The 25,534-nt window shown below is 41.2% G+C and overlaps 1 protein-coding gene across 2 annotated transcripts in view; it reads left to right on the forward strand.

The window, feature by feature from the left end:
• SAMD12 (sterile alpha motif domain containing 12) overlaps positions 1-25,534 on the forward strand; it is a 340,116-nt gene that overhangs the window by 232,588 nt on the left and 81,994 nt on the right. Inside the window, exon 5 of one of the 2 annotated variants that reach the window (XM_070392128.1) lies at positions 22,969-23,335. The exons of the other annotated variant lie outside the window; for it this stretch is intronic. Coding sequence (XP_070248229.1) covers positions 22,969-22,988 — 20 coding nt within the window. The 3' untranslated portion in view covers positions 22,989-23,335. Of the gene's footprint in view, positions 1-22,968; positions 23,336-25,534 lie in introns of those variants that run through there. 2 annotated transcript variants of the gene reach the window in all.

Below are 25,534 nucleotides of genomic sequence, written 5' to 3' on the forward strand. Positions count from 1 at the left end.
CCAGAGAGTGGTGGGACTTCGTGTAGGAGGTAGATGTGAAGAAAGCAGGAGATAGTGAGGCTCTTCAATGAGGCCCCAGCCCTGGAGCACAGCATTTGCCAGAGAGCCCCTGCTAACTTATCATGTTGTGTGAAAAAGCTCATCTGTGTGTGTAGGGATGGGGGGGGGGGGGGGGGCGGGCGGGGGAGCTCTGTGGAGCCCAGAAGCTGGAGAACAAGCCTCTGGTAAAGGCTGCCTCTTAGATCCTAGGATCTCCCCCACCAAAAACAAGAGATGCAAGTGAGAGAAGGGGCTGGGAGCTGAAGGGCATCAGCTGACAGGAGCCCTCCACGCATAGCTGTCTGTTGAGTTCCTTCTGTGTTCCAGGCACTGTGCTAACGCTGCAAGGCAAGTTCATTCATTCCCTGCCAGTGAGCATCCTGGGTCTTCCTCATGAGACAGGCATTTCCTCTGCAAGACAGATTACTGAGCAGTCACAGTACAACAGGAAGGGCTAGGGAGAGGGCACTGTGGTGCCTGTAAGGGGTCCCTAACTCCCCCTAATATGGTAAAGCAGTCTGGGCATAGCAGCAAGATTTAAGAAATGACTTACTCAGTGTGGCTAGAATCTGAAGTGGTGGTGGGGCAAGTATGAAGGCCGAGACTGAGTGCAGACAAAAGGGTGGTGCTGAGGAGCTGAAATGTCATCAGTCAACCCTCACAGCCGGGAGAGGACCCGGCTTCGTTTGGCTGTGAGCCAAGGTCCCCCACCTTCTGCACACACACATACAGAGCCATCGTTCAAGGGCGCTTTCTACCACTGCAATGGTTCTGTTGAGAAAGCCGGGGAAGAGCACAGTTGTAAAAAGTAAGTAGTGTTGTGACTAAATAAATGAACACCACCTGTGCATCTCTTTGGGGAAATGAGTCAAATTAGTGAAACAAATTATGTAATCACAGCAAATGCCAATCTCAGCCACTGTGGCTTTGCTGGTCATTTCTAGTTTCCATGAGTGGCTTCCTCACCAGTGTTCATTCAGAAGAATAAAGAGAACGTTTAGGTCTATGTTTTATTTTCAATCATATATGGAATATGGAATCATTGCCAGAAAATAATAGTCATGCCAAAATAAGTTAAAGTTACTCCAAACTCACTATGCTGAAACGACTGCCAACATTTTGGTGCATATAATTGTAGACTCATAAATGTATATATATATACAGATATATATATATATATTTACAAAAGCTGATTGTTTTATTTCTTCTGTTTTCTTAGTTTACATTTGACTTTTCAATATTTTTGTTTCCTGTGTTCCTCCCCCACCCCACCCCCTTTTTTTTAAGGGGAAGGCCTATTTTTACTTTGATTTTTTTTCTTTGATTCCTTTCCTCTGCCCTATGGCACCCCAAGAATTTGGAAAGTATGCTTGTTTTAGGTTCATCTGATAGGAACTATCTAATGATGTTACTATCTAATGATTAAATAATATTGATATATATTTAAAACCAATTATCTAGAGCAATGTTTCTCAAATTATTAATATCAAGAATAAAATAGCCTGGCCAGCGTGGGTCAGTGGTTGAGTGTCAACCTAAGAACCAGGAAGCCACAGTTTGATTCCCAGTTAGGGCACATGCCCAGGTTACAGGCTCGATCCCCAGTGTGGGGCTTGCAGGAGGCAACCAATCGATGATTCTTATCACTGATGTTTCTATCTCTCCCTTTCCCTTCCTCTCTGAAATCAACAAAAATATACTTTTTAAAAAAGAATAAATCAGCATCTATTGACTCAGCCCTGTACACAAATGAAAAAGGACCCCTCTTCCTTCATCCAGCACCCCCACACACACACCACCACCACTCCCTCCCAGGTTTATGGGATTCTACTTTGGGATTTTTGTTCCAGTCTGTAATAGGTTAATTGTTGATTCTTATATCCTTGAACCTCTTGTTTCAAAAATGGTACCATTTACATTTTTCTTAGAAACAACGCTGTTGAACAATGTTTGTATTCCCCAATTTCCAGATTGTTGGTTAATCTCCATTACCATAGAGAATGTAAACGGCTTCTCATTGCCTTCACTCATTACTGGCAGCTTGGGCAGATAATAGAATTTGGAGATTATAACATAACCATTCTCCCTGACAATGAGGACACGTTCCAGTGACATCTTTTTCTTTTCTATGTGATCTATTTCTATTTCCTGGATTTGGGGAGATTCATTTTTAGACATAATATTCAGTAGATCGAAATGTGTGCCAGTTTTCACAAAGTCCACAGTGAAACCTTTTAAACTCGAGGTGTTTCTTTTTATTTCAAGATTTTCTTCACTATATATTTTGAATTTGGTTCCGTTGCCTTGGCGCCGATTGCTTCCTCACTTACTCCCATGGTGCCTATGATGCATCGACTCCTGGTTTCTAGCCCATCGTTTTCTCTTTAATCATTTTCAGTTGCCTTTTTTTTCTCCCTCTGAATGCTCAGTGATTGTCTCAAGTTCACACTCACCTTAATAGTTTCTAAACCAGATTGATTTTCAAAATCACTTCAGGGCATTTTCGGAAATACAAATTTCTTAGCTTTCACCCAAGACCCACTGAATCAAAAGCTCCCATATCTGACCTTAGCCATGTCTATGTTAAGTATACCCTCTCATGCCTGGTTTTGGAACCACTGTCCTATTTCACTGGTCTAATTCCATTTAATTTAGGGGTGATTTTCCTCTTTACTGCTTTTCATGCCATTTTAAATTCTGCAATGGTATTATTTGCTGGCTTGTATTCTTCTTATAAAATCCCTTTTTGTCTCTGTCTGTTGCCTCATTACCTCTCTTTTAGCAAGTTTGTGTTTTGAGTAATTACCTTGAGGATACAAAGTAGTTACTCCCTTAAATTTTTGTCTTTCTCATTAGGCAAATCTTTTTCCAAAGTATACTATGTTTTTAAATCTTTGGCATGTTACATTTCCTTCCTGTCTTTCTAATATGTTTATAATTTGTGCTGAGAGCTCCACTTCTTCCATGCTGGGGGCCTCGCTGACAGCCCATTCTTCAGGGGTGCCTTCGGTGACTCCTCTGTACGCCAGGGAATTCTCTTTATTTTTATTTACTTTTTAAATTGTTATTGAACTTATTGAGGTGACACTGATTAATGCCAAGGACATTTGGATATTTATAACATCATTCGAGGGCCATACAAAACTATCAACTTAAAAATTAGCCCCCTCTATTTGGTCAAACGTAACTCACACCTAATGCTTTGGCAGGGCCAGACCAAATGATTTCTCAGGCCTTATATGGCCCGCAGGTCAGACGTTCCCCACCCCTGTTCTTAAAGTAGGGACACGTCTCTACAGGTTTAAGGAGGGGAGGCATGGTTATACCCATTACTCTGTCTACTAAAAAAGAGGGTGAGAAGAGCAAACGTGATCATTCCTGAGCCAAAGTATAATGGGGAATAATTAATATACACTAATTACCTGTTACGTTATTATAAATAGTGTCTATAAGACTCTTTAAATAGATGAAAATATGCCACTCTCTGTCATAGATCTGGCAAACCTTCAAATACATTCACAACATTTCAAGTTGAAGCTTCATTTTGAATAGATGTCAGAAACTTGGTGTAACCCCCATCGATCTTGCCACACTCCACCCTCGCCTGTCAGACTTGCCTGCCCTCCTGCCAACCAAAGGTTGGGGCCACAGACCCCGAAGGCTGCTTAGGCTCTTCAAGGGGCCTAAGAAATGTACCACATGGAAAATAAACGGGCCTTTATTTTAAGCCAACTGTTATTTTTATAGATTCTAATTCAATGACTGTAAAGGGCCCATTCATTCTGTCCTGTTAATAACAGGGAACTCATTTCAATATAACTTCACTGGATTGCCTACCAGGCTGCCCCACTTAGAATGACATTTATCCATTGTTCTTCCACAAACTGGGGAATAACTGATTGCTCTGCAGAATAATGCCACTTGGAGTGATGAATGGTCCAGTGCACACTGTTTATTGAGTACCTGTGGCATGCCGGTGCTATGTGTCATGCTTTGGAAATGGATGGCAAAGATGAACAAGCCCGGTTTTCTACCCTGAAGAGGCCTCCAGTCTTAGGGGAGGAGGACAGAGGATAACAATGACCTGTGATAGAAAAAGGGCTGCCCAGTTGGCTGACACACTGGATTTCCAGGAGCAAGAGAGAAACCAGGAGCACTTTCAGTTACTTGGATCTCTGGCCATGGGAATTATTTTCTAGGAAGTTGTTTTAAAACATATCTGTATCTCGAAGGCCCATACTACTGAAAAATTAATCACAGCAGAGTCCCAGGCAGTCCGTTCAAGTATCCCTGGAAAGTTCCCTTCACTGAGTCAGTCTCTTGAAGCCGATCTTCTCTGAACCTGCAGGGCACCTGGGATCACTCCTGTGCATGTTAGCAGGCCACCGCCTGGTTCCTCTGTGGAAGGGACCAAAACGGCTACTGTCTAGTTGTTTTCATTTTGATTTGCTTTACTGTGTGATGTAAAGCTGGCGATGCTGAGCCAATTATTCCTAAGCTTTCTATTTTACTGCTAAATAGAACCATGCAGAAGGCTTCTCCCCACCCCAAGCAGAATGGAACGTTTTACCACAATAACCCCTTTTACGTGACATGAGGCACTTTTTTATCCTTTAGGACTTTGTTGTCATTAAGTATCTGACTAGCCAGGGAAACGTAGCAGACCCTGCAGAACTACGTTGCGTTTGATAGTCAGGAAAAAACCCCGGATGCCATAAAGTAGCATCTCCTTCGTGAGGGGGAGTAGAGGCGGTGATCTCCACTAAATATCAATTCTAACATAGATTTACAAATGGTTATACTCCTCACAAACAGACATTTCTAAGTAGGCTGAAATGGTTCTTTCCCCCTCTACTTGGTACCTGTCATCCTCCTAGACATTTGAAGGATCACAGATTATACGCTCAGATCATCAGAGCAGTAGACTCTGACCTAAAGTATACTTTGAGCATGAAAACACATACTCCCCCAAGCCACCCCTTAGCCCAGGACCCTAAGTTTTTGGCCCCATTTAGGAGGTGACATTTCACTGCTTACCCCTCAGTTTATGGTAATTTTATGCCAATCCAGGTCCAGGGATAATTCCTCCCAATTCTTTATGAAAAAAACTCAACTGTCATTTGCATTTTAGATCCCTGCAGTGGATTGGCAGGCATTAGGAGATAATCCATCCTTTAGCTGTTTTTTGTTATATATATATATATATATATATATATATATATATATATATAATCACACACACATATACACACACATTTTTATTCTCCAATTTGACACAGTGGAGCAGGTTGCTGTTACTGAGAAATTGAAGCACCAGGTGTGATTAAATAAGATCACACATTTCATTCTCCCTTTAATTTCCCATCACTTTTCAGCAGCTGAATCCATGTGCGATCCGCCCCATCCTCACCCCAGGGGGCCAGCCAGCCCCGTGAATTCTTGGTGTGCCCAGCAGAGCGGGAGCAGGCTGTTTCCACAGTACACCACCCTGCTGGGCCGTTGTGAGTCCAATCTGTTTTTGCCTCCAAATTATTCAGGATTGTTAGGTCTGGTTTATGAATCCATTCATCTCCCTAGAGAGTGAGACGTCTGGTACTCTTACATCATTGATGCCCAAGTTCAACCACAAGGAGTTTCCAAACATAGAGAAGAACGGAGTCCCAGATGAAGAAACACTTAGGTGTTGTCTTCATCGCCTTCCTCTCGGCCCCTCCTCTTGTTTCTTCTGCAGCTGCGTCGTCATCTCTTTCCCCACGTACCCCACTCCTCTGCTTCTGGGACTGGGAGTTGGAAATGGCATTGGCACAGTTCCTCTGAAAGCATGTCCTAAGAAGCTACATTCTTGATGTCATTAAAAACTGAAATTGAGATAAGGGGCCTGTCTCAGATGAAGGTTCAGTGTGCCTGTCCCCTGCTGTTTAGCAGCAGGCAGTTCAGGAGCAACAAGAATAAAGCGGCATCTCTGCATTGAGAAGCAAGTGGTCACGTGGATACCCAGCGTGGCAATAAGCACCATCACAGGTGAGTCCCTGGAGAGAGGGAGGAGAGGATGTCCCTTCCCAGCTGCGTGTGTTCTTCCTTTGCAACCAGAGTCCAATGACTGTGACCAGTAATGGGCCAGCTGTGCAGCAGGGTGCAGGTTAATTCATTCCACACATACCGATTGAATGCCTGTGTGCCAGGGGCTGTCCTCGGCAGCGCTGAACCAACACCGTCACTGCTTTGCTGACGCTTGTCCACTCTTCAGGGTCTGACCTCTGCTTACTTCTCAGTTCACCCCCAGGGTGCGCTGTGAACAACCAGTCAGGTAGAGTGACTAGCAGTCCCATGAGTATCATGCTTCTCCTTGAGTCTGCTCATTCTGGCCCATGTGCATGGGGAGGCTAGACTTCTTTCTACCCCTTCGCCTGCCTAACTTCCAGCCAAACGTCAGGTCTCATTTCCTCCAGGTACTTCCTCTGGTCTCACCCTGCCTCTGGGCTCACCTGAGAAATGCCTTCTTGTCTTTCATCCCCACTTTCACTTTTTAAGGGTAAAGATTGTGTCTTATTCATTAAAGTCCACATTCTGCCTAACACATAGTGGGCACTCAAAAAAAATATTTGTTGAATTATCCATTGAATTCGTTTATATCCTTGTGTAAGATTCATAGGCAATCATTTTCCCTCCATGTAATTTTTACAAGACCCACACGATAGTTCTTAAATAGAAAGTAGAGAGATTGTGACATTTGCAATCTTGCTCACCCAAATTGTAGTGAGAATTAACACCCCCATGTCTTTCTTAGGGAAGTCACCTCCTCTCTCTGGTATGTTTTTTAATAAGCATGGAACCCCTTGGCAAAACTAAATTGGAACTGTTAGAAATATTAGGTGGTTCTTTATTGGAACCAGTTCTGGAGAATTACCATGCCTATGCTTTCCTTACTGAGTACAAATTAAAATTTATTTTAAAATAAATAGCAGATTTATAAGTATAAAAAATAGACATGCATACAGCTAAAAGTTTGAAGGCACTGAGTGGGAAAATTAAGGGTTTCTCTTTTTCCAAAATGTTCTTTAATATTTTATAATTTATTTCTTATGGAAAAGTATCAGAAAGAAAAACAAGAATCCTATTGAAAGAAGCTCATATTGAGAGGTTTTTGCTTTACTTGTATGAGCTCAAGTGTAGCAATCAAAGATGTTCTCTGAGCAAACAAATATCTTGGCAATGCTGTTGCATTGTGTGGAATATTTTTTTAATCTCAGGCTTTTTATCAACAAGATGTTTATTCTTTCATTCAACAAAGAAATATTAAATATCTACTATGTGTCAGGCAGTCTAACATGCACTCATTTTCTCCATATTAATAATAATGTTGATTCACAATGTATGCATGCATCAAATCACCATGTTATACACCTTAAACATACACAATGTTGTATGTCAACTATCTATTATATAAAAAGCCTGTGGTCATCACACCATCATGCTGTAACGACCAGTCAGCAAGAGGCTGCGTCTCGGAGTGGGCGGGGACTTGATTCAGGAGGACTTGACCGGAGGCACGGGTGGGTTTCTGCATTCCGCCAGGGCGGCAGGTGGTTTTCTGGGTCCTGCCTCCTGCGGCAGCGGCAGTGGTGGTAGCCATGGGACTCTTTCTGGGTCTCATCGAGCCGCAGGACTCTGGGTCCTGGGTCTTGTGCAATTTCGTGTGCTTGGCCCCTAGTACTTTAATAAAGCTAGGAAAAAAGTAAAAATGCAAATTTTTATAGCACTCACCTCCCAAAGCTCTTTCCTCTACATTAGAACTATTATCTCTCACAATTCTATAAACTAGGATATATGAGTTAGTCCAAGAAACTCTAGCTGCTGTAACAAATATGTTCCTAAAAATTGGTGGCTTAGGTTCTGTCTTACATAACATTCCTAGGTAGTGGTTACACAAAGCCACACGTGTGATAAAATCCAATAGAAATACACACACATCCTTATAAAACAAATGGATTGTGCCAAAATCAGTTTCCTAGTTTTAATATTGTACTATAGTTACACAAGATGTTAGCATTGGGGGATGCTGGGTGAAATTCACACAGGGATCTCCCTGAACATTTTTCTGTAACTTCCTCTGAATCTATAATTATTGATATACATATATATATATATATATATATATGTATTGTTTGATGCCATATATATATATATATATATGGCATCAAACAATAGAAATTTATTCTTTCACAGTTCTAGAGGCCAGAAATGTCAAATTAGTTTCCCTGGGCTGAAATCAAAGAACTACACTCTTTTCAGAGGCTTTAGGGGAGAATCTGCTCTTTGTCTCTTCTAGCTTCTGGTGTCAGCCAGCATTCCTTGGCTTGTGGTTGCATCAATCCAATATCTGCCTGCATGATCACATTGCCTTATTCTCTTCTGTCTGTGTCAAATTCCCCTCTGCTCCTCTCCATTGAGTACACTTGTGATACATGTACGGTCCTCCTAGATAATTCAGGATCTTATGATCTTATCATAAGAGCCTATCTTAAGATCTTTAACTTAATCTCACCTGCAGAGTCTCTTTTTTAAAAAGGAAGAAAGCTGATAAATTTTATATCATCATGTTTCCATTGGCAACAGAGTTCCATTATCCTACTTTAAAAATCGTATTTAGATTTTATTGTATTCTATAGAATTTATGAATTTAAAAGTGTAATAAATACAGAGGAAAAAATGGTACAGGTGTCAAACCAACATCTGTTCCTGCCACTTAGTTTTAACTTAATAGGACATGTCAGAGGTAGGATATAGACATTTAAAGATGTTTGGTATTATATTTTCTTTTACATTTATTTCAGCAAGATTAAAGACAAAACTTAACTTATTAGGATCCTTCATCTTTACAGTCTTTCAAGGAAAGATTCAGAATTATTCATACACATGGGATTCCTTCTTTTCTCTCTTCCTCACACTCTCTTTCTCCCTCCCTCCCTTTATGTATATATCGGATAGCAGTCAAAAAACAATAAGCTACATTGGAACCTAGATAATTACTAATTATCAGGAGTGGAAATCTTTATAAACTTGAGCATTTTTGTTCCCATCAAATCATATAAACCAGGAGTGACTATTTCAAACTTAGGGGGAAGTGCAATGAATGAGGTCATAGGAGGTGTTTTGCTCAAAGTATGTAAGCTGACCTCTGTGCTTCACCCCTGTCCTAGCCACCACCTTTGCCTGGAGAAACCATATTGCTCTTTGAAATCACTTCTTCTATATCCTGTCTACTATCCCAAATGGTCCCAATATAACATGCTTTCCGTAGAAAAAGAGAACGAATTATCCACTAATTTCTATGTACTTCTTGATAAACATTGGCACTTTCGGGTTGCCAGTAGAGTCACTGAGGGAGGTGCCTGCAGGAAAGGAGGAGAAAAGATTGGCAGCTCTCACATTTACATCTTGGAGGAATTTCATAACCATCACCTCAGCTGTTGTTTTGTGCTTGGCCAAGTGGAGAAATGTAAGTGAAGAAAAGCCAGAGTACCTTCTCTCAATTTATAAATGAGCAAATTACCAGCAGATTATCTAATTTCGCTCCCTGCTGCTCTCACACCTGTGTGCCATCAGTGTTTTGAACTAATATGTCAATGCAGGGGCATGAAGTGCTTTCTGAGCTACATGGATTTCTCGCTTGGGTGTGTGAATGCTTATGGTAGAAAATATCTTCCTTAAACCCCACAGCAGGCATGTGACAGGAAGAGAATCTCTTAACTACCTTCACCAATGGTTTTGTACCAGTGGCTCTGGATAAAGGGAAAATTGCAATTTTGAGATCTGTATGACATAACCTACTTTTAGTGGTTGCAAATTCAAAATTTTTCTTTCTATGTTTGCCTCCCATCAATTTGGTTTAGTTATCTTAAGAAGGAATAGGATTTCTTAGTGGGAATATGGGAATACTGTTTTTTATTTAATACCAAACTAAGGTAACTAAGTTTCCCTGTGCTTATTCTGTGTGCCATCTGTGAGTTGAATCTAGAAATAACAGGTTTGAAGTTAGCCCAGCCTTTGAACCTAGCTCTGATTTTTATTAGGTGTGTCACCTTGGACATATCATTTAACTTTTCTGAACCTCAATTTCCCCCAATTATGAACTTTAGGTAAAATTGTTACCATAAAGGTTCTTGTAGTAGATACAATATTTTTTAAAAATAGAGCATGTTCTGCATGGATATTTATTTTAAAATAGTTTAATAGAAGCTGAAAATAAGAAGTGAAGCTCTCAGACAATACCTTGCATGTAATAAGTGCTCAGCCATTGTCATCATTGTTGTCATTATTTCCTCCTCCTCCTTTTACCTCTTCTCCTCCATCATCATCATCATCATCATCATCATCATCATCATCATTATGATAATCATCTCCAGGGGAAGGGAGTTAGGCTGGGTAGAGCAGTGGGAAGAGGAAAACTTTGGAGCCAAGCCAACTGTATCAGTCAGATCCCTGGGGCAGGAAACAGATATATCACTCAAAAGGGGTGATTTGGAGGAGAATTTAGTAAAGAAACAACTGTATTTATAACATCATGGTCAAACTGTAGGGAAACAAAAGGATTAGCATAGTGCCCCCTCCTAGTTAGAAAAAAGACAGGAAGGAAAACAATTATCAGTACTAGGTTTGAAGGGGCAAGAAGAGTGAATCATTACAAGAACTTGGAAGGAGACAGTCATGTGTTAAGAGTCACTGACAAGGGCTGTGACCTTGGGTCAAGGGATGTAACCTAGACAGTCTGCGCTGAGGGAGGCTGGGGGAATAAATACCCTGACCTCACTCTCCTCCCAACACCCAGTCTTTTTAAAAAATATATAGTTTTATTGATTTCAGAGAGGACAGGGGAGGGAGAGAGAGATTAAAACATCAATGACGAGAGAATTATTGATCGGCTACCTCCTGCATGCCTCCTACTGGAGATCGAGCCCGAAACCCGGGCATGTGCCCTGACCAGGAATCAAACCGTGACCTCCTGGTTCATAGGTCAGCACTCAACCACTGAGCCACACCAGCCAGGCACCAACCCCCAGTCTTCCCAGCACTTCCCATAAGAACCCTGCCCAACAGGAAGCTAGAGGGCAAGTTGTTCTGAGTCAGTCCATAAACATCAGTGTCTAGGAGTACAGAGCATGATGGGGAGGTTACAGAGCAAAACTAGAGAAATTAACAGTTAACTGCCACATGTCCAAAACCGAAACCATCCCCACAAGCCACGATATTTTGAATTTAATTTAAAAAATCAATTTGCGCCGAAACCGGTTTGGCTCAGTGGATAGAGCGTCGGCCTGCGGACTGAAAGGTCCCAGGTTCGATTCCGGTCAAGGGCATGTACCTGGGTTGCGGGCACATCCTCAGTGGGAGATGTGCAGGAGGCAGCTGATCGATGTTTCTCTCTCATCGATGTTTCTGACTCTCTATCTCTCTCCCTTCCTCTCTGTAACAAATCAATAAAATATATTTTTTAAAAAATAAAAAATAAATAAAAAATCAATTTGCAATGAATATTATAAAAATAAATATATTACTATTCGGGTGTTCTTGAATATTTTTAGTTGAAAATTCTCACAAAAAAAGGATTTTAAAGTTGGTCAGGCCTGCCACTTAGAGAAAACATTTTTTTATAGACGCGTGTGGCGTGTGGGGAAGGTATGCCCCTTTCATCTTCAGCTGCTTGTGGCATACAGTTGGTTAACAGAATATATTCAGCACACACAACCCAGCTTTGAAGCCTCTTGTAACTTTAAACAAGTTGTTTAATTTAATTTTTCTGGGCCTCGGATTGCTTGCTGTAAAACAAGGGTAATAATAATGGTTATCAGGTAACTGTAAGCATAAACTAAGATGATATCTGTGAAATGCCTAGCAGAGTAGCAATTAGTGTTCTCTAGCCTCTACCCCAGCTAGTGACAGCCCACTCCACTGGCGGCCGCTTTGCAGCCATGAGTTCCCTAGGAGCAGGGTTTCTCCTGGTGTGGTCCATAGACCATGTGCTTTAGCGGCACCTGGGGTCCCTTTAAATAGGTGGGTTCACAGCCCCCCACCCCAATCCAGCTAAATCATGAGCAGAAGGGTGGGATTTTTCCCCCAAGAGATTTTCATGCGCAATAAAGTTTGGGAACCACCATCCTGGAAGTCCATATTTCTAATTGATGCCCACTTGGGTGAAATACAGGTGAGATTTATCTGTGCGTGGCAGCCATTAGGTTCAGTTACAGCCCATCAGCTCTGTGAAGAGGGGCTGTTGGACCAGGACACTAATGGTCTGTCATGTGGTGTTAGGCCACGCTGATTCTCCATTTTGCTGGCTTTATTAACACCTAAGGAACAATGTTCCCAGGCTTTTAATTAAAAATTCTCTAACATCCAGACTCTGATCATTTTCTAGGTTGGATATGGGCTTGGTGAGTAGCTGGAATTTACACCCCTTCCAGAGAAAACTTAATAAGCAAAGCAGAAGCTGTTAAAGGGAATAAAGCTTTTTGAAAGCGTTGTAGATGAGAATAGGTCAATTTTGAGTATAAACAGAAGGAGGTCAAAACTTAGAATAAGATCAGAGGACGGGGGTCCTTGCTTTAATTTAGTAAGGAAAGGTCTGAGAAAATTCAGTGGCGGTCTGGGACTGACTTTGGGCTCATGATTTGGGTCTTAAAGTTGTTAGGATAGATTGGCTGCAATAAACAGAGACTTGAAATAGCAGAGCTTAGACCAAAGAGAATTCTCTTTGCTTTTCATGTAAAATCGCAAAGGTAGGAAGCGCAGGGCTAGGGTGGTGGCCCACCTCCTCGTGCTCCAGAATGGAACCCAGTCAGTTGTCACATCCATTCTCCGAACCACAGGAAGAAGAAGGGAAGACAGTGCAGAGAGTGTGGAGCAGTGAACTTTCAGAAAAGGTTCAGAATCTGCCACACAGCTCACTTGATCACATCACTTTGGCCAAAACTGATTCTCATGGCCGCGCCAAACTGCCAGGGAGGCTTGGAAATGGAATGACAGCGAAATATCCTGCAAAGTGGGTGATATGTTGAGGGCAGCTAGAAGTCACTGCCATAGGTTCAGCATCCTGAGAAACTGGTTCCTTCTTTTCCCAGTAGGATGGTTATCAGTCAGGAACCCACAAACCATCCCAGGTATATTTAGAAGAGGGAACTTCGTAGATGGAATTGGCAGCACAGGTGAAAGAAGAGTTGACTATTCAAAGTGCAAAAGTGAGGCAACTCGGAGTATAGCAAGAGGAGGAATTCTAGCTTCCCTGGAGCAAGAGAAACAGGAGGAAGCAGAGCTTAGTGGTCAGGGTTGCCTGGCGGAACGTGGAACCCCCGTGGGCTCTCCTGGGGAAGATGTAGCCACTGTCCAAGATGCCACAGGAATCAGAATGATAGAGGAAGAAAGATACTGGCCTTTCCCTTTTTCTGCCCCTCATCTGCCTCTAGTGCAGCAGTTCTCAACCTGTGGGTCACGACCCTTTTGGGGGTCGAATGACCCTTTCACAGGGGTTGCCTAAGACCATCGGAAAACACATGTTGAATATATAATTACATATTGTTTTGTGATTAATCACTATGCTTTAATTATGTTCAATTTGTAACAATGAAAATACATCCTGCATATCAGATATTTACATTATGATTCATAACAGTAGCAAAATTACCGTTATGAAGTAGCAACGAAAGTAATTTTATGGTTGGGGGTCACCACAACATGAGGAACTGTATTAAAAGGTTGCGGCATTAGTAAGGTTGAGAACCACTGCTCTAGTGCCTCACATTGGCTGGAACTACCTGGAAGCCAGAGGGCAAGGGATTCTGGGAAATGTAGTTCTGTGTAAACAGAGCAGCCAAATAGAATAAAGCATGAATCTGAAATCAAACAAGGGAACTGGAGTAGCTCCCAAACCCAAATTCTAGACCAGGATAAATTACTAATGATTGAAATATTGCTAGGCAGTATTTCTGGATGAAGCTGAAAAATTTGCAAGACAAAAGAGGGTCCTTCTATTGAAAGCCAGGACTCAAATTGATTCATGTAGATCATTGTTCACAGCAGTATTATTCACAATAGCCAAAAAGTAGAAACAACCCAGATGTGCATCAACAGATGAATGGATAAATAAAATGTGATATGTGTGTGTATATATATATATAGAGAGAGAGAGATAAATATAGATATAGATATAGATATGATTCAGTCATAAAAAGATAAAAAGGAACAAAATTCTGGCACATACTACAACATGGATGAACCTTGAGAACATTATGCCAAGTGAAATAAGCCAGAAACAAAAGTAGAAGTGTTGTATGATTCCACTTATATGAGATACCTAGAATTGGCAATTTCATGGGGGAAAGAAAGTAGAACAGATGTTACCTGGGGCTGGGAGTTTGGGAACAATGGACAGTTACAGTTTAATGGGGACAAAGTTTCTATTTGAGATGATGGAAAGTTCTAGAAATAGATAGTGGTGATGGTTTCAAAACATTGTCAATGTACTTAGTGCTACCACATTTTATATTTAGAAATAAAGTAATATTTTTTAAAAATACAAAAAAATTTAAAGGTAAAGCATACAAATAAAGAGAATCCTTTTACTTCTTAAATGTATTTACTGATTATAAGAGCCCTTTATGGAGAAGGTGCCTGTAATGAAGCAATAGAAGTTGACTAATAGACAAAACAGTGTGATCAAAAGACCATGAAGACTTAAACACCAAAACTCTGTGGCCAAGATTGGTTGTGAAGTTACAATAACACTTTCTGGGGGGAGAAATATTGCTTCCCCTTTCTCAAACGGAACTTGACATGGTCATGGAGCATAAGAATAACTCAGAATGAAAAGGCAAAGGCAAAATTAGAGGCATATGGATAGAATTGGATGATCTATAATAATAAAAACATAATATGCTAATTAGGCTAGACAGCCAAACAACCTTCCAGACATCCTTCCGTACTACCTTCCTGATGAAGCCAGGGCTGCGAGGACCGAGGCAAGCTGCCATATATATATCTCCACAGTATATAGTGTGTGTGTGTGTGTGTGTGTGTGTGTGTGTGTGTGTGTGTATGGCTAAGTTGACTCACGCATGCGCGATACATATAAAGCTCTTGCTGGCACCAATCATGTATGTTTCAATCTGTCATTGTCGATTGTGAATTTGGTTGACACGTATATTATAAAGGGTGAATAGCAATACTAAAATATTTCTTCTAATTAATTTCCTTTCAATGTGCACAAATTCGTGCACCAGGCCACTAGAATGTGTTATAATCTGAGAACTTGGAAATAGCTAGTTTGACAAAGGAAGAAAACAGAAGAAACCCCAGAAAGCCTGCAAGAGATCCTTTAAAGAATGGAGATGACAGGAAAGGTTTCGTTTCCAAGTCCTCTGTTAATAAGGAGTGGAAGAGTGAGGATATACTAATCTAGTTCAAAAGCAGCCCAGAAATATCATCAAGGACAAGCCCTTGAAGATGGCTGTTGGCTTTTGCTCCCAAGGAGGTCATTGGCTGTGTAGTGAAGACCATTTCTATGAATGGACAGGGAATCCAAACTGGGATGGGACAAGCACAGTCGTCTTTTTTGCATTTCTGCATTTGCTGGCACAACAGAAGCAGTAACAAACCCTATTCTCAGAACTCTGCTCGCAACATTGATGATGGTGGCACACAGACTGAGAGGGAAACAAAAAGCCATGTTAATTTCAAGCTCCATTAGAAATACAAGCAGGAAAGAAAAATCAGTGTCTGCCCCATATCAAAGATCACAACTGGAAAGGAAATAAACTTTCTTTTTGAGATCTTAAGAAGGTATTGCCAACATTGAAGACATCCTCTTTCCTCTTTGACTTTTGTTCCTCATTGAATTTTTAAAAAACTCTCGTGTTGATATCTCCTCCAAACAGTTATGTGAGGTAATGGTGTTTAAGTTGCATACACTTTCTTTTGGAAAAGGAAATCATTCAGTGTTTGGGAGCTAGCCACAGGATTCCATTCCAGAGCTGTCTTCTATTTTATCTGTTGCATATGATATTTTATATGAACCTCCAATAACCGTTATGGCTTTGGCGTAATGCGTAAATATTATTCTTTTGATGACTCCACCACATAAGTTGTCTCTGACATGAAATCAACACAAGATAGTCTTGTCTAAGAGACCTCAGCCCTTTAATCCCTTTGTAAAACGTGTTGCACCCCCCAGATCAAGTCCAGGAAATGCACACATGTCTTTCTCTTCTGCTTGTTTTGAAGCGGGTGATACACAAATGAAAACAGATACCGCTCCTAAATTCTGTTTTATGTCATGGCAGTGAGCATTCTGGGTCTTTGATGATGGATGAGTCTTCATTTGTAAATTTAAAGCCATATGCATTGATTTAGCTTGCTTCCAAGCATTTTGTATTAGTGAGCATCACATATGGCTTTATAATGCTTCCATACCAGATGCCTGGTTATACTTTGATTCAATATATGCAGGAAGAGAAGATATATGAGGATGTTTCTGTAACTTTTTGGCTAAGTAATCGGTCAGAAGTTTCATCCCACCTGGAGGCGAGGAATTGGCCCTGCTGATTTCTCAGGCTTCTCTCTCTAGATTTTATGATCCTGTGACATCTTTTCCCAGAGGCAGTAAATTTGAAGAATCAATCACTAAGTGCAATCAAATCCACCCTCCCTCTCCCCCAAACTAAATAGGTATTTTTAAACACACACAAATGCACATTTCATAAACAAAAGAGCTCTCTTTTGAGAATGCAAATACAGTCATTGCTCAATTACATTATTGGACTGAACTCCAGTATTAGTTACAATGAAAAGGAAAAATTGTAGGAGACGCTTTCTTTAGGACCAGAACATGGATTATGGCCTGAATTTAATTGTGTTGTTCATGGCACCATGCTAACTGGCACTAAATTATATTCAGTTTATCTTTTTACAAACCATCTCTTATTACTCTCCAAATGTTTTTCTTGGATGCTCATCCTATTCTCCCCAGCTCTGTGGTAAGTTCTTTGAGATCAGAGCTAATGCCACACAGTAAATGCTCAATAAATAGATCGTAAATAAATGAATGAGCAGAGGCATAGATGAATGTGGCTGCAGATTCAGGATGCCAGTATTCACATTTGAGATGTGACCTGAGAAATCCAAAAAGAGTAAACAAGTGCGGATGTTCCCTGGTCTTCCTTGGAAGGCATCCAAATTCTCCTCCTCGTACTTTCATGAATAATACACAGATTTAATCTGCTTCCCTCTGGCCCTTTGCCCTTTTAATCTACCCCAGCAAAAATACTCAACTTTATGGTACTGGGAAATATTATGAAGAGCTTTACCATATTCCAGCATCTGTGTCTTTATATACTTGTTTTGTTCTTGACCTTAGCTTGAGCTTTTTAAACTTCCTCAGTTTCCACTGTCATTTTCTAAGTGTGTGGTCTTTGCCTTCTTTGGGACAGCTTGTGAAGATACCTGTTTTAAATGAAATCTTCCTAAAATACAGGTCAAGGATTCTCTGTTGGTAAAAATGTCTCTAAGAATAACATTAGAAATTGGTGGCAGTGGTTATATCTGGGAAGTAGAGAAATGCGGAAGAGAAGAATGTGTACTTTCCTCTCGGTAACCATCGGTATGATCATTTTTGTCCATGAGCCTGTGTTACTCTTATAATTTATAAACTGGTTTAAAAAAAATAAGAATATCTATATTCATCACAACATACACCATTCTAGCAGGTCGTAAAAGTTTTAATGAGATATGAATGCCATTTGTTTATGTAGATGTTTATTTTAAACAAATGAACACTCATGTTGTTTTAAGATACAACACCCAGTGAGTCCAGTATCCAGCTTTTGCAGTATCTCTGGGTGTCAGTAATTAGATACTGGCCCATCATTCATGCTGGCGCCTTTTATGAGCGGATGATGGCGGAGCTGCTGTTGTATCCATAGCTTTTTGCTTTGAATGACAAGCACCCAGTGAGCATTTTAATAATAGAGACGGTGTTTCAGTCAGTAGGTCACAGCTTTTCATAGTTGTATTTCATGTTTTCCTCTTGGCAGTGTTTTCCGTGGTAACACATTTCGCGTGTTGGGGGCCGCCCCATCGATTACAGCTTGCTCATTATGCATATGCAACAACCCCACCCATTTCACTCTGCATTTCCAAAGTTCCTCTTTCTCCTAAGCTTTTCCTGTCACTTTTGTCTCTGGGTTTTTTATTCCCATGTCAGTCTTCCTGATCCTGCTTCTAATTTGCCATTAGCATTTCTACTCTGGCTTGTTTGTTTTTTGAGTTTCTGCAAGTGGTTCAGCCATGGTTAGACATCTTTAAACCTGTTAACCTTTGAATATATAAATGCTTACAGTTGCATAAAATGATTTGACTCTGTAAATGAATGTTCAAAAATGCAGGCAGTTCTTATAAACTTATTTATGTATTGTATTAAGTTCAAAATCAGTTCCCATGTTTAAGTTTGCACATTATAGAAACTATAAGCTTCAGTCTCAGTAGAGAACATGTATAAATGCTCAGAATACATATGATTCACCGAATAGGCACCATCTGTAATCTGTAACATTTAAAAATTAACAAAAAAATTTTAAAAATTAAAATTAACCAAAAAAGTCTGAAAGAGATTGGCTAAGTAATGCCCTTCCCCAGTGGTTCTCTGACTTTCATGTGCATCAGAAGAACCTGAAGGACTGATTAAAACCCAGAATGCTGAGCTCCTGACTCCTGGGTCTGCGGTAGAGCCTGTGGAGTTACTTTTCTAACAAGAGTCCAGTTGATTTGGATTCTGTTGATTTGGGAACACACACTGCAAACCATTGCTCTCCCATTTTTCCTAAGCACACAGAATCTGCATTTCCCTGCTGAGCTTCAAGTTCAGTTGGAGCCACATGACCGGGGCTCGGCCAGGGGCAGGAAATTCCCTGCATGGTTCTCCACTCTCCCCCCTTCCCTGGGCACCTGTGGAGGCTGCATGTTAAAGGCAACAGCACCTAGATCTATAGGTGTGTGCGTGGAGGAAAGCTGCCTGCCTCACATAAAACGCTCATGTGGGAGAGGATGAGCCTCTGGGACATGCAGTCACAGAGGGTGGGGGCATTGCCTAACTCACCCTAAGACACAGGACGTTGAGAACGTGATCATGAGAGGAACCATGCCCAGCTCCCAGGCAACTTTTATTACATCCATTTGAATGAAGATTAAATCCATCTACTAGCCACTGTTCCCATTCAAAAAATATACACAGTAGATACTTGAATAACATCCTTTGGTTCATTGTTTCATTATAATGCTGATGAGATGCTGTAGGAACTTAATTCTTGTGTATGTCAATTAGCTTATAGTAAAATTGGTTTCATTATACATCGTTTGCGACAGTTCCAAGGACATATTGATGCCATTAAGTGAGGACTTACTGTATTTACATTGATTAATGTTGGAGCCATATGTCTGTAGGCCACAAAGTGACTTTGGCCAATCTTTCAGAATCTCTCCTAAATTCACCTTCCTGCATGTTGGGTGTGCTTTCATCTGAACTTTTCCAACTGCCGGCTCCTCGGACTCCTATATTCTTATATTCTCTAGAGCAGGGGTCCTCAAACTTTTAAAACAGGGGGCCAGTTCACTGTCCCTCAGACCGTTGGAGGGCCAGACTATAGTTTTAAAAAAAACTATGAACAAATTCCTATGCACACAGCGGCGGAAAAAACACCCGGCAGGCCGAATAAATGTTTTCAGCGGGCCGCATGTGGCCCGCGGGCCATAGTTTGAGGACCCCTGCTCTAGAGCAGCGGTTCTCAACCTGTGGGTCGAGATCCCTTTGGGGGTTGAATGACCCTTTCACAGGGGTCGCCTAAGACCATCGGAAAACACATATATAAGTACATATTGTTTTTGTGATCAATCACTATGCTTTAATTATGTTCAATTTGTAACAATGAAATTGGGGGTCACCACAACATGAGGAACTGTATTAAAGGGTCGCGGCATTCGGAAGGTTGAGAACCACTGCTCTAGAGGGTTCTACCTGCACACCTTTTGCTTCATGTTGGATGAGACCAAGGTCCTTTTCCTCTTACTCAAAGCCCATTACAGACGCTCTGCCTTGCTTGCCTCTGTGCTTCTCCTACCTTGTTCTGCCAATGTGGTCATCCCAGAATTTCTGACCTAACTTGACTGGGGCAGAATTTCCCCTTAGGCATCTTCACAGTAAGGTCAGTAGGCCCAGAGTGACCCACATCTTCCATCACAGTCCTAAGTGGGGAGAGCCTTTCAGAAGATTATTCCTTAACCCCGTTGCCGGTATTACTTTTGCTGAATCTGAACAGCACCCTTTCTCTGGACTCTGCGTAGATGTCCATGTCTGCCCCTCTTGTCCCCACTAATCTTGCTGAATTTGACCACTTGCCGAAGATCATTGTGCACTGGGGAAATGGAGGAAAAATGAGTGTCAGAAAGCAGAGTGATGTGGAGAGCATTGGGAGATGAAGCTGGTGAGAAGGTCTTGGTAGCTCTCTGCTTGAGAGAATGGACAGACACACTGGGCTTGGTAACAGCTACCTGAGAGGGTTATTCTGAGTATAAAACATATGTGTGTGGCTCTTTGCTTAATGTCTGGCCCATGGGAAATGCTCAGTTATGGTCCTTTTCTTTTCCTCTTTCTTTCCTTTTATAACTTACATTTGGAGTTCATTGAGAGCAAGAACTTGATCTTTTATTTCAATGGATCACCTCAGTGCCCATCCCAGTGTGAACTGACTGGTAAATGCACAATACATGACAACTGGGATTATCATTATTATTACTAAGCAGTCCTTTGAATGCTAGGATTTTACATATCCTTTCTTACTTAGGTTTCTATTTAATTAAAAAATCGCTGTGGCTTTGCAATACCAAGTTGAGTTTCTAGCATCTGATACTTTCCTATGTGGAATATGCATCTTTGTTATTCATTGATATTTGGGGTTTTATTGTGTAGGTTGGACATGGTTTTGTTTCCCAGTAAGTGGATGTTGGTTATTTCAAAGCTTCAAAGCATCTCTAAGATGTAGAATGATGAGAAATATAATCCATGTACATATTGAAATGCAACATATATTTGCATCACAGCACTTTTCTGATAGCTATTAGAAAAGTATATAAATACCTAGATTAAATGAAGGCATAAAAGTAAAAATATCCCTTTACCAATAATTTGCTGTTCAAGCAACAAAGCAATCATTTAGAGCTCTGACCTTTTAATTCAGCTGAGTCAAGGAATCCAATTCGCTTTTATTTCATGTTATATTGTATCTAATTGATGAAGAGATCTAAGTGAATCCATATGCCCAAAACTGACCTAGACAAACTCCATTTCTTTTGTGTCTAGATGCCTTGGATGCCCTGTTTATTCAATTTTCTAGTAAAAAAAAAAGTTTGTTTTATTCTAACTGTTAAACTGCATATTAAAGCTGTTTGGCAGTTAAAGTGAATAAAACAAACTTTTATTCTCTTTCTCTCTCACATAATAACATAATACAGTTCCTGCACTCCAGACTTTGCTGATAATTCTGTTAACAATACACAAGACAAAATAGAATGCATCCCAGCCTTCCTTAACTAGATGAGCCTAAACACTTACAAAAACTCCCTTTAATCAGATAAGTGTACTCAGACCCAACCATGTGCTCAGAAAGCAGATCAGAAGAGAAAGCATCCTCTTTTGTTGTGGGACTCTGCATGATTTTTTCCTAATTGTTGACGTTAGGTACAAGATAATATTTATATTCCATGTATTACTCACAAAAGGCTTTTTGTCTTTTCCATTCTTCAGTTTTTTATTAAGAAGTTAAGTTCCTGTTTATCCCACCCCTCCGTAGCTCTTACAAATACAGTCTTGTGTAGTGGTCTGTTCGTAAATTATTAATGTCACCTTTCAGCAACATGTAACCAGTGGGGATTTCAGCTGCGCCTCCGGGTGCCTGCAGCCTGCCCTGCTCCTGGGGAAACTAGCCTCTGAACCTCTCCCTTCACTAGAGAAACAATTAACTTTGTGTTCCATTTGCCGATGGTGGTGTGCACCTACATCGCTCATGTGTGTTACACCCCTGTCTGTCTTTTCAGCCCGAGCAGCTAAGGGGAGAGTTAAGATGTATAGCCGGGCTCCTGGGCCTTGGAGTAGGAATGAAAAGATTTGCACTCACCGAGCAAGAAAATGGCATTCCTGGCTGTCAGTCTGGAAGGAGGGGCTTTCTCTGACATTGCACGCAGGCTCTGCTCATGTCCCTGAATGGCAGCTCGTGCCTCATTGCTGACCAAGCGTTTTCCCGCCTAAGCTGGCAGGCAGATGTGTTTGACATGAAAGCAAGCTGCCCTTAGATTGGGATGTAAGGATACCCCCAAATTAGGGCCAGTTCTGTTCAACTGCGTAGGTCGTGCTGAATCTTACTTCAATGTGGGCTTATGACCAGCTTTTGATGTGTCTTCAATGGCTAAGAAGTTGAGGGTGAGGATGGTGTGACAGAGCGGGCTTGTGTCTGAAGTCCTAGTGAGGGGCACATGCCTTCCTCCCTGGGCATCGCCTGCCCTTTCACTTCTCCTGGCCACATCTCGTCTGTAGCTGAGAACCTGAGTGTGTGGGAGGGAGCTGGGATTTCTTGAAGAAATTGACACTGAGCCCTAAGGGTGGAAAATATCACCAGTTGGGACCTGTGATCTGAACGCACTTTAGGGGTGTTTGGGTTTCACATTTTCAACTGGCTTCTAGAAGTACATGCCTGCTTCCAATTTTCATCAGTTTTTTTTTGTTTGTTTGAAAAAGGCAATCCAAAAGGAGATATAATATAAATCTGTTGAAGAGAATGGTATATTTCATAACCAATCATAAATTGACTTACGTATTTTCTGTTTACAATTTTATAGATTGTCCTTCCATTGATTAAATGCCTGTCTCTGGCACCACTAAGACGAGCACAAACAGACGTTTCCCCGGCTTATAAGAAGCTAACCATCCGAGTATCAGTCCTTCAGTTATCATGAATCATCAGAGTTGACTGTATGTGAACCCATAGCCTCAACACTTCACACTCACTCCTTTACCTTGTCTCGATATCTGATGGCCCTAAAGTTCAGCATCTCATGTGTAAAATGGGGGAATGGGTCTGGTTAATCCTTACAGCACCTAGAAAACATTCAGCTGGCCTTTCCATGGGCACCTGTGTGGCCTGGGGACGCTGGTTAACCTTTCTGAGTTTCAAACACTGCCTAAATAAAATGAAATCATGCTCCATTTTCCAGGGGTTGGGTTTTGTGTGTGTGTGTGTGTTTTTTAACAGCATGAAAATTAAAGTCTAGCCTGGCCTCATAGCAGTGTAGAATAGGAGTATTTATTCTTGTATTGTTGTTGTTTTCCTGTGCATCTGTAAATACTGCTTTTGATTCAGAGATTCCAGAATGTGTTTTCTTAGATTGACCCAAATCCCCTGATTCAGACTTGCTGGGATTTATAGTAGGCAACACAATTCTGCTTCTAAAGTGTCACCCTGTAGCGTTTTTCTTCTTTTATAGACCATATGCAAGGGCAGGGACGGAAAGAGGCCAGTGCGTTCACTTTTGCCTTTAAAGCAGGACATGCCTAGGATGCATTGCCTTGTGCCTAACAAGTTGTCACCAAAGAGTCAGCTGCTCCGCATGGACCTGATCCCGAATTCTGAGGTCATGCTGCTGTGGTTTCAGGCCAAACCCATGACAGTCTACATGGATCTTCAGGTTCCTCTAGCTTTTTCCGTCCACGTTAGAAAAACGGCAAAGATCTTTCTGGGAACGAAATGGTAATAGATGATAATAAGGAAGCTCCAGGACATTAGTACATATTTCCTTTCAGAGCCAGGGACACGTGGCGGTGAAGCCTCTGAAACATCAACCAGACGCTGGAAACTCGCCTGATTTGGTTTCATTAAAAATACCAGAGAATCATTAGACCATGAGGGGAATTCTGTTTTCCATTCCCCGGGGACTGTGATTAGGAAGTGACTTTCCAGTTCATTCTTTTTTTTCCACTTCCTGTTTCCCCCCCTCCCCCTTTGAGAAAACCGTTTGCTAAATGATAACAGCAGATGGAATGGGGGTACCCACACCCCCTGGGCTTCTCGGCCGACCCACGAATGCTGCCAGGTTTTCATTTCCATCCACCAGATCTAAGCTCTTCTGCAGGCCTGGGTGGGAGCTCTCTTCTCTCCGTCTAGACAGACAAAATGACAGAATTTTAAGATCTTTTCTTTGCATTGTTCATCTTAAAAAAGAGAGAGAGAGAAAGAAATTAGAAAGCAAAGATGTCTGTGTAGTAATAGTTACTTTAATTGTTCGTGCCCTTAACAGATAGACACGGTGAAACACTGTCACAAGTAGGAAGGACGCTTAAGGTTTTCATCGGACCAGGAAGTGTACACAATTAACTTGAAATATAAATGTAAGCCAGCATTTTAGTTAAGCTGCTTATTAAAATAATTGGGGCAGTGAAGCGAGGAGCGTGTAAGCCAGGGAAATTGTGAGGTTTGATTAAAACCCTCCCTGCTTGTATAGGATTGAGTGGAAAGGAATTGTAAAGTCATGGGTTTGTTAAATAAAAACTTCTACACGGAAAGCCAAAAGGTACCAGAAAGGGGCTGAAGAGCATAGATATTTAGAGATTTGTAGTAAGAGAAACCCTGACCCAGAAGGGATGTTTATAAAACCATTTCTAAACTGGCCACCGCCAAGCTCCCCTGTAAAATGTGCTTTTTCCCATGAGTTCTACTTTTTGAAAGATTCTCTTTACAGTGTGCACTTATGAAGTAGTACTTAGATTGATTTCCCACTGAGTAAAAACAGGATCCTCCAATTAGAGTATTGGATTAGCACAAAATAACCAGTGTGACCTCTTTCAGGGAATATAATTGAAAGCAAAACTCGTGCGTGGAGGCCCACTGCCTCCTTTGAGGGTGACTGGTTGGGAACCACTGTTTACTCCAACCCCTTTATTGTAGGGCGGGTTTAATGACTCGGTTTAGTACACGGTGAAAGCTACAACACAGGTCACTCATTTCTAGCGCAGAGCTCTCTGCTAAACCACACTGCCACTTTATAAAGAGGTGAGGCTGAGCAGTTTGAGTGCTGTTAATTCCAAGATTTTGTAAGTGCAACCACATTTGAAAGACTGTAGAGGTAGCACTTTTATAACCCATTTTCTTCTCTGGCTTTCTCCTTAAACTTTCTTAACATCACATTGGTCATTTTTCAACTTGTCTCGTGTGCCATGGTTTTATATAAGGGCCCTAATCTCTCCTTAGCTGATCCATTGTTAAGAGCTCGTGAGTCATGGAATCTTTCTTATTTGAGCTCTTGAGTGTGCCACCCCGAAACCTTATCCTTTTAATGATTTAAACAGATAAGACCTAGAAACGTTCCAAAGACTCCTCTCGCAAATAAATAATTGTGCTGAGGTTGCCTC

The sequence above is a fragment of the Myotis yumanensis genome, unplaced genomic scaffold (assembly GCF_028538775.1).
Source record: "Myotis yumanensis isolate MYYU_CA2020_CCGP unplaced genomic scaffold, mMyoYum1.0.hap1 SCAF_15, whole genome shotgun sequence".
Classification (NCBI taxonomy): Eukaryota; Metazoa; Chordata; class Mammalia; order Chiroptera; family Vespertilionidae; genus Myotis; species Myotis yumanensis.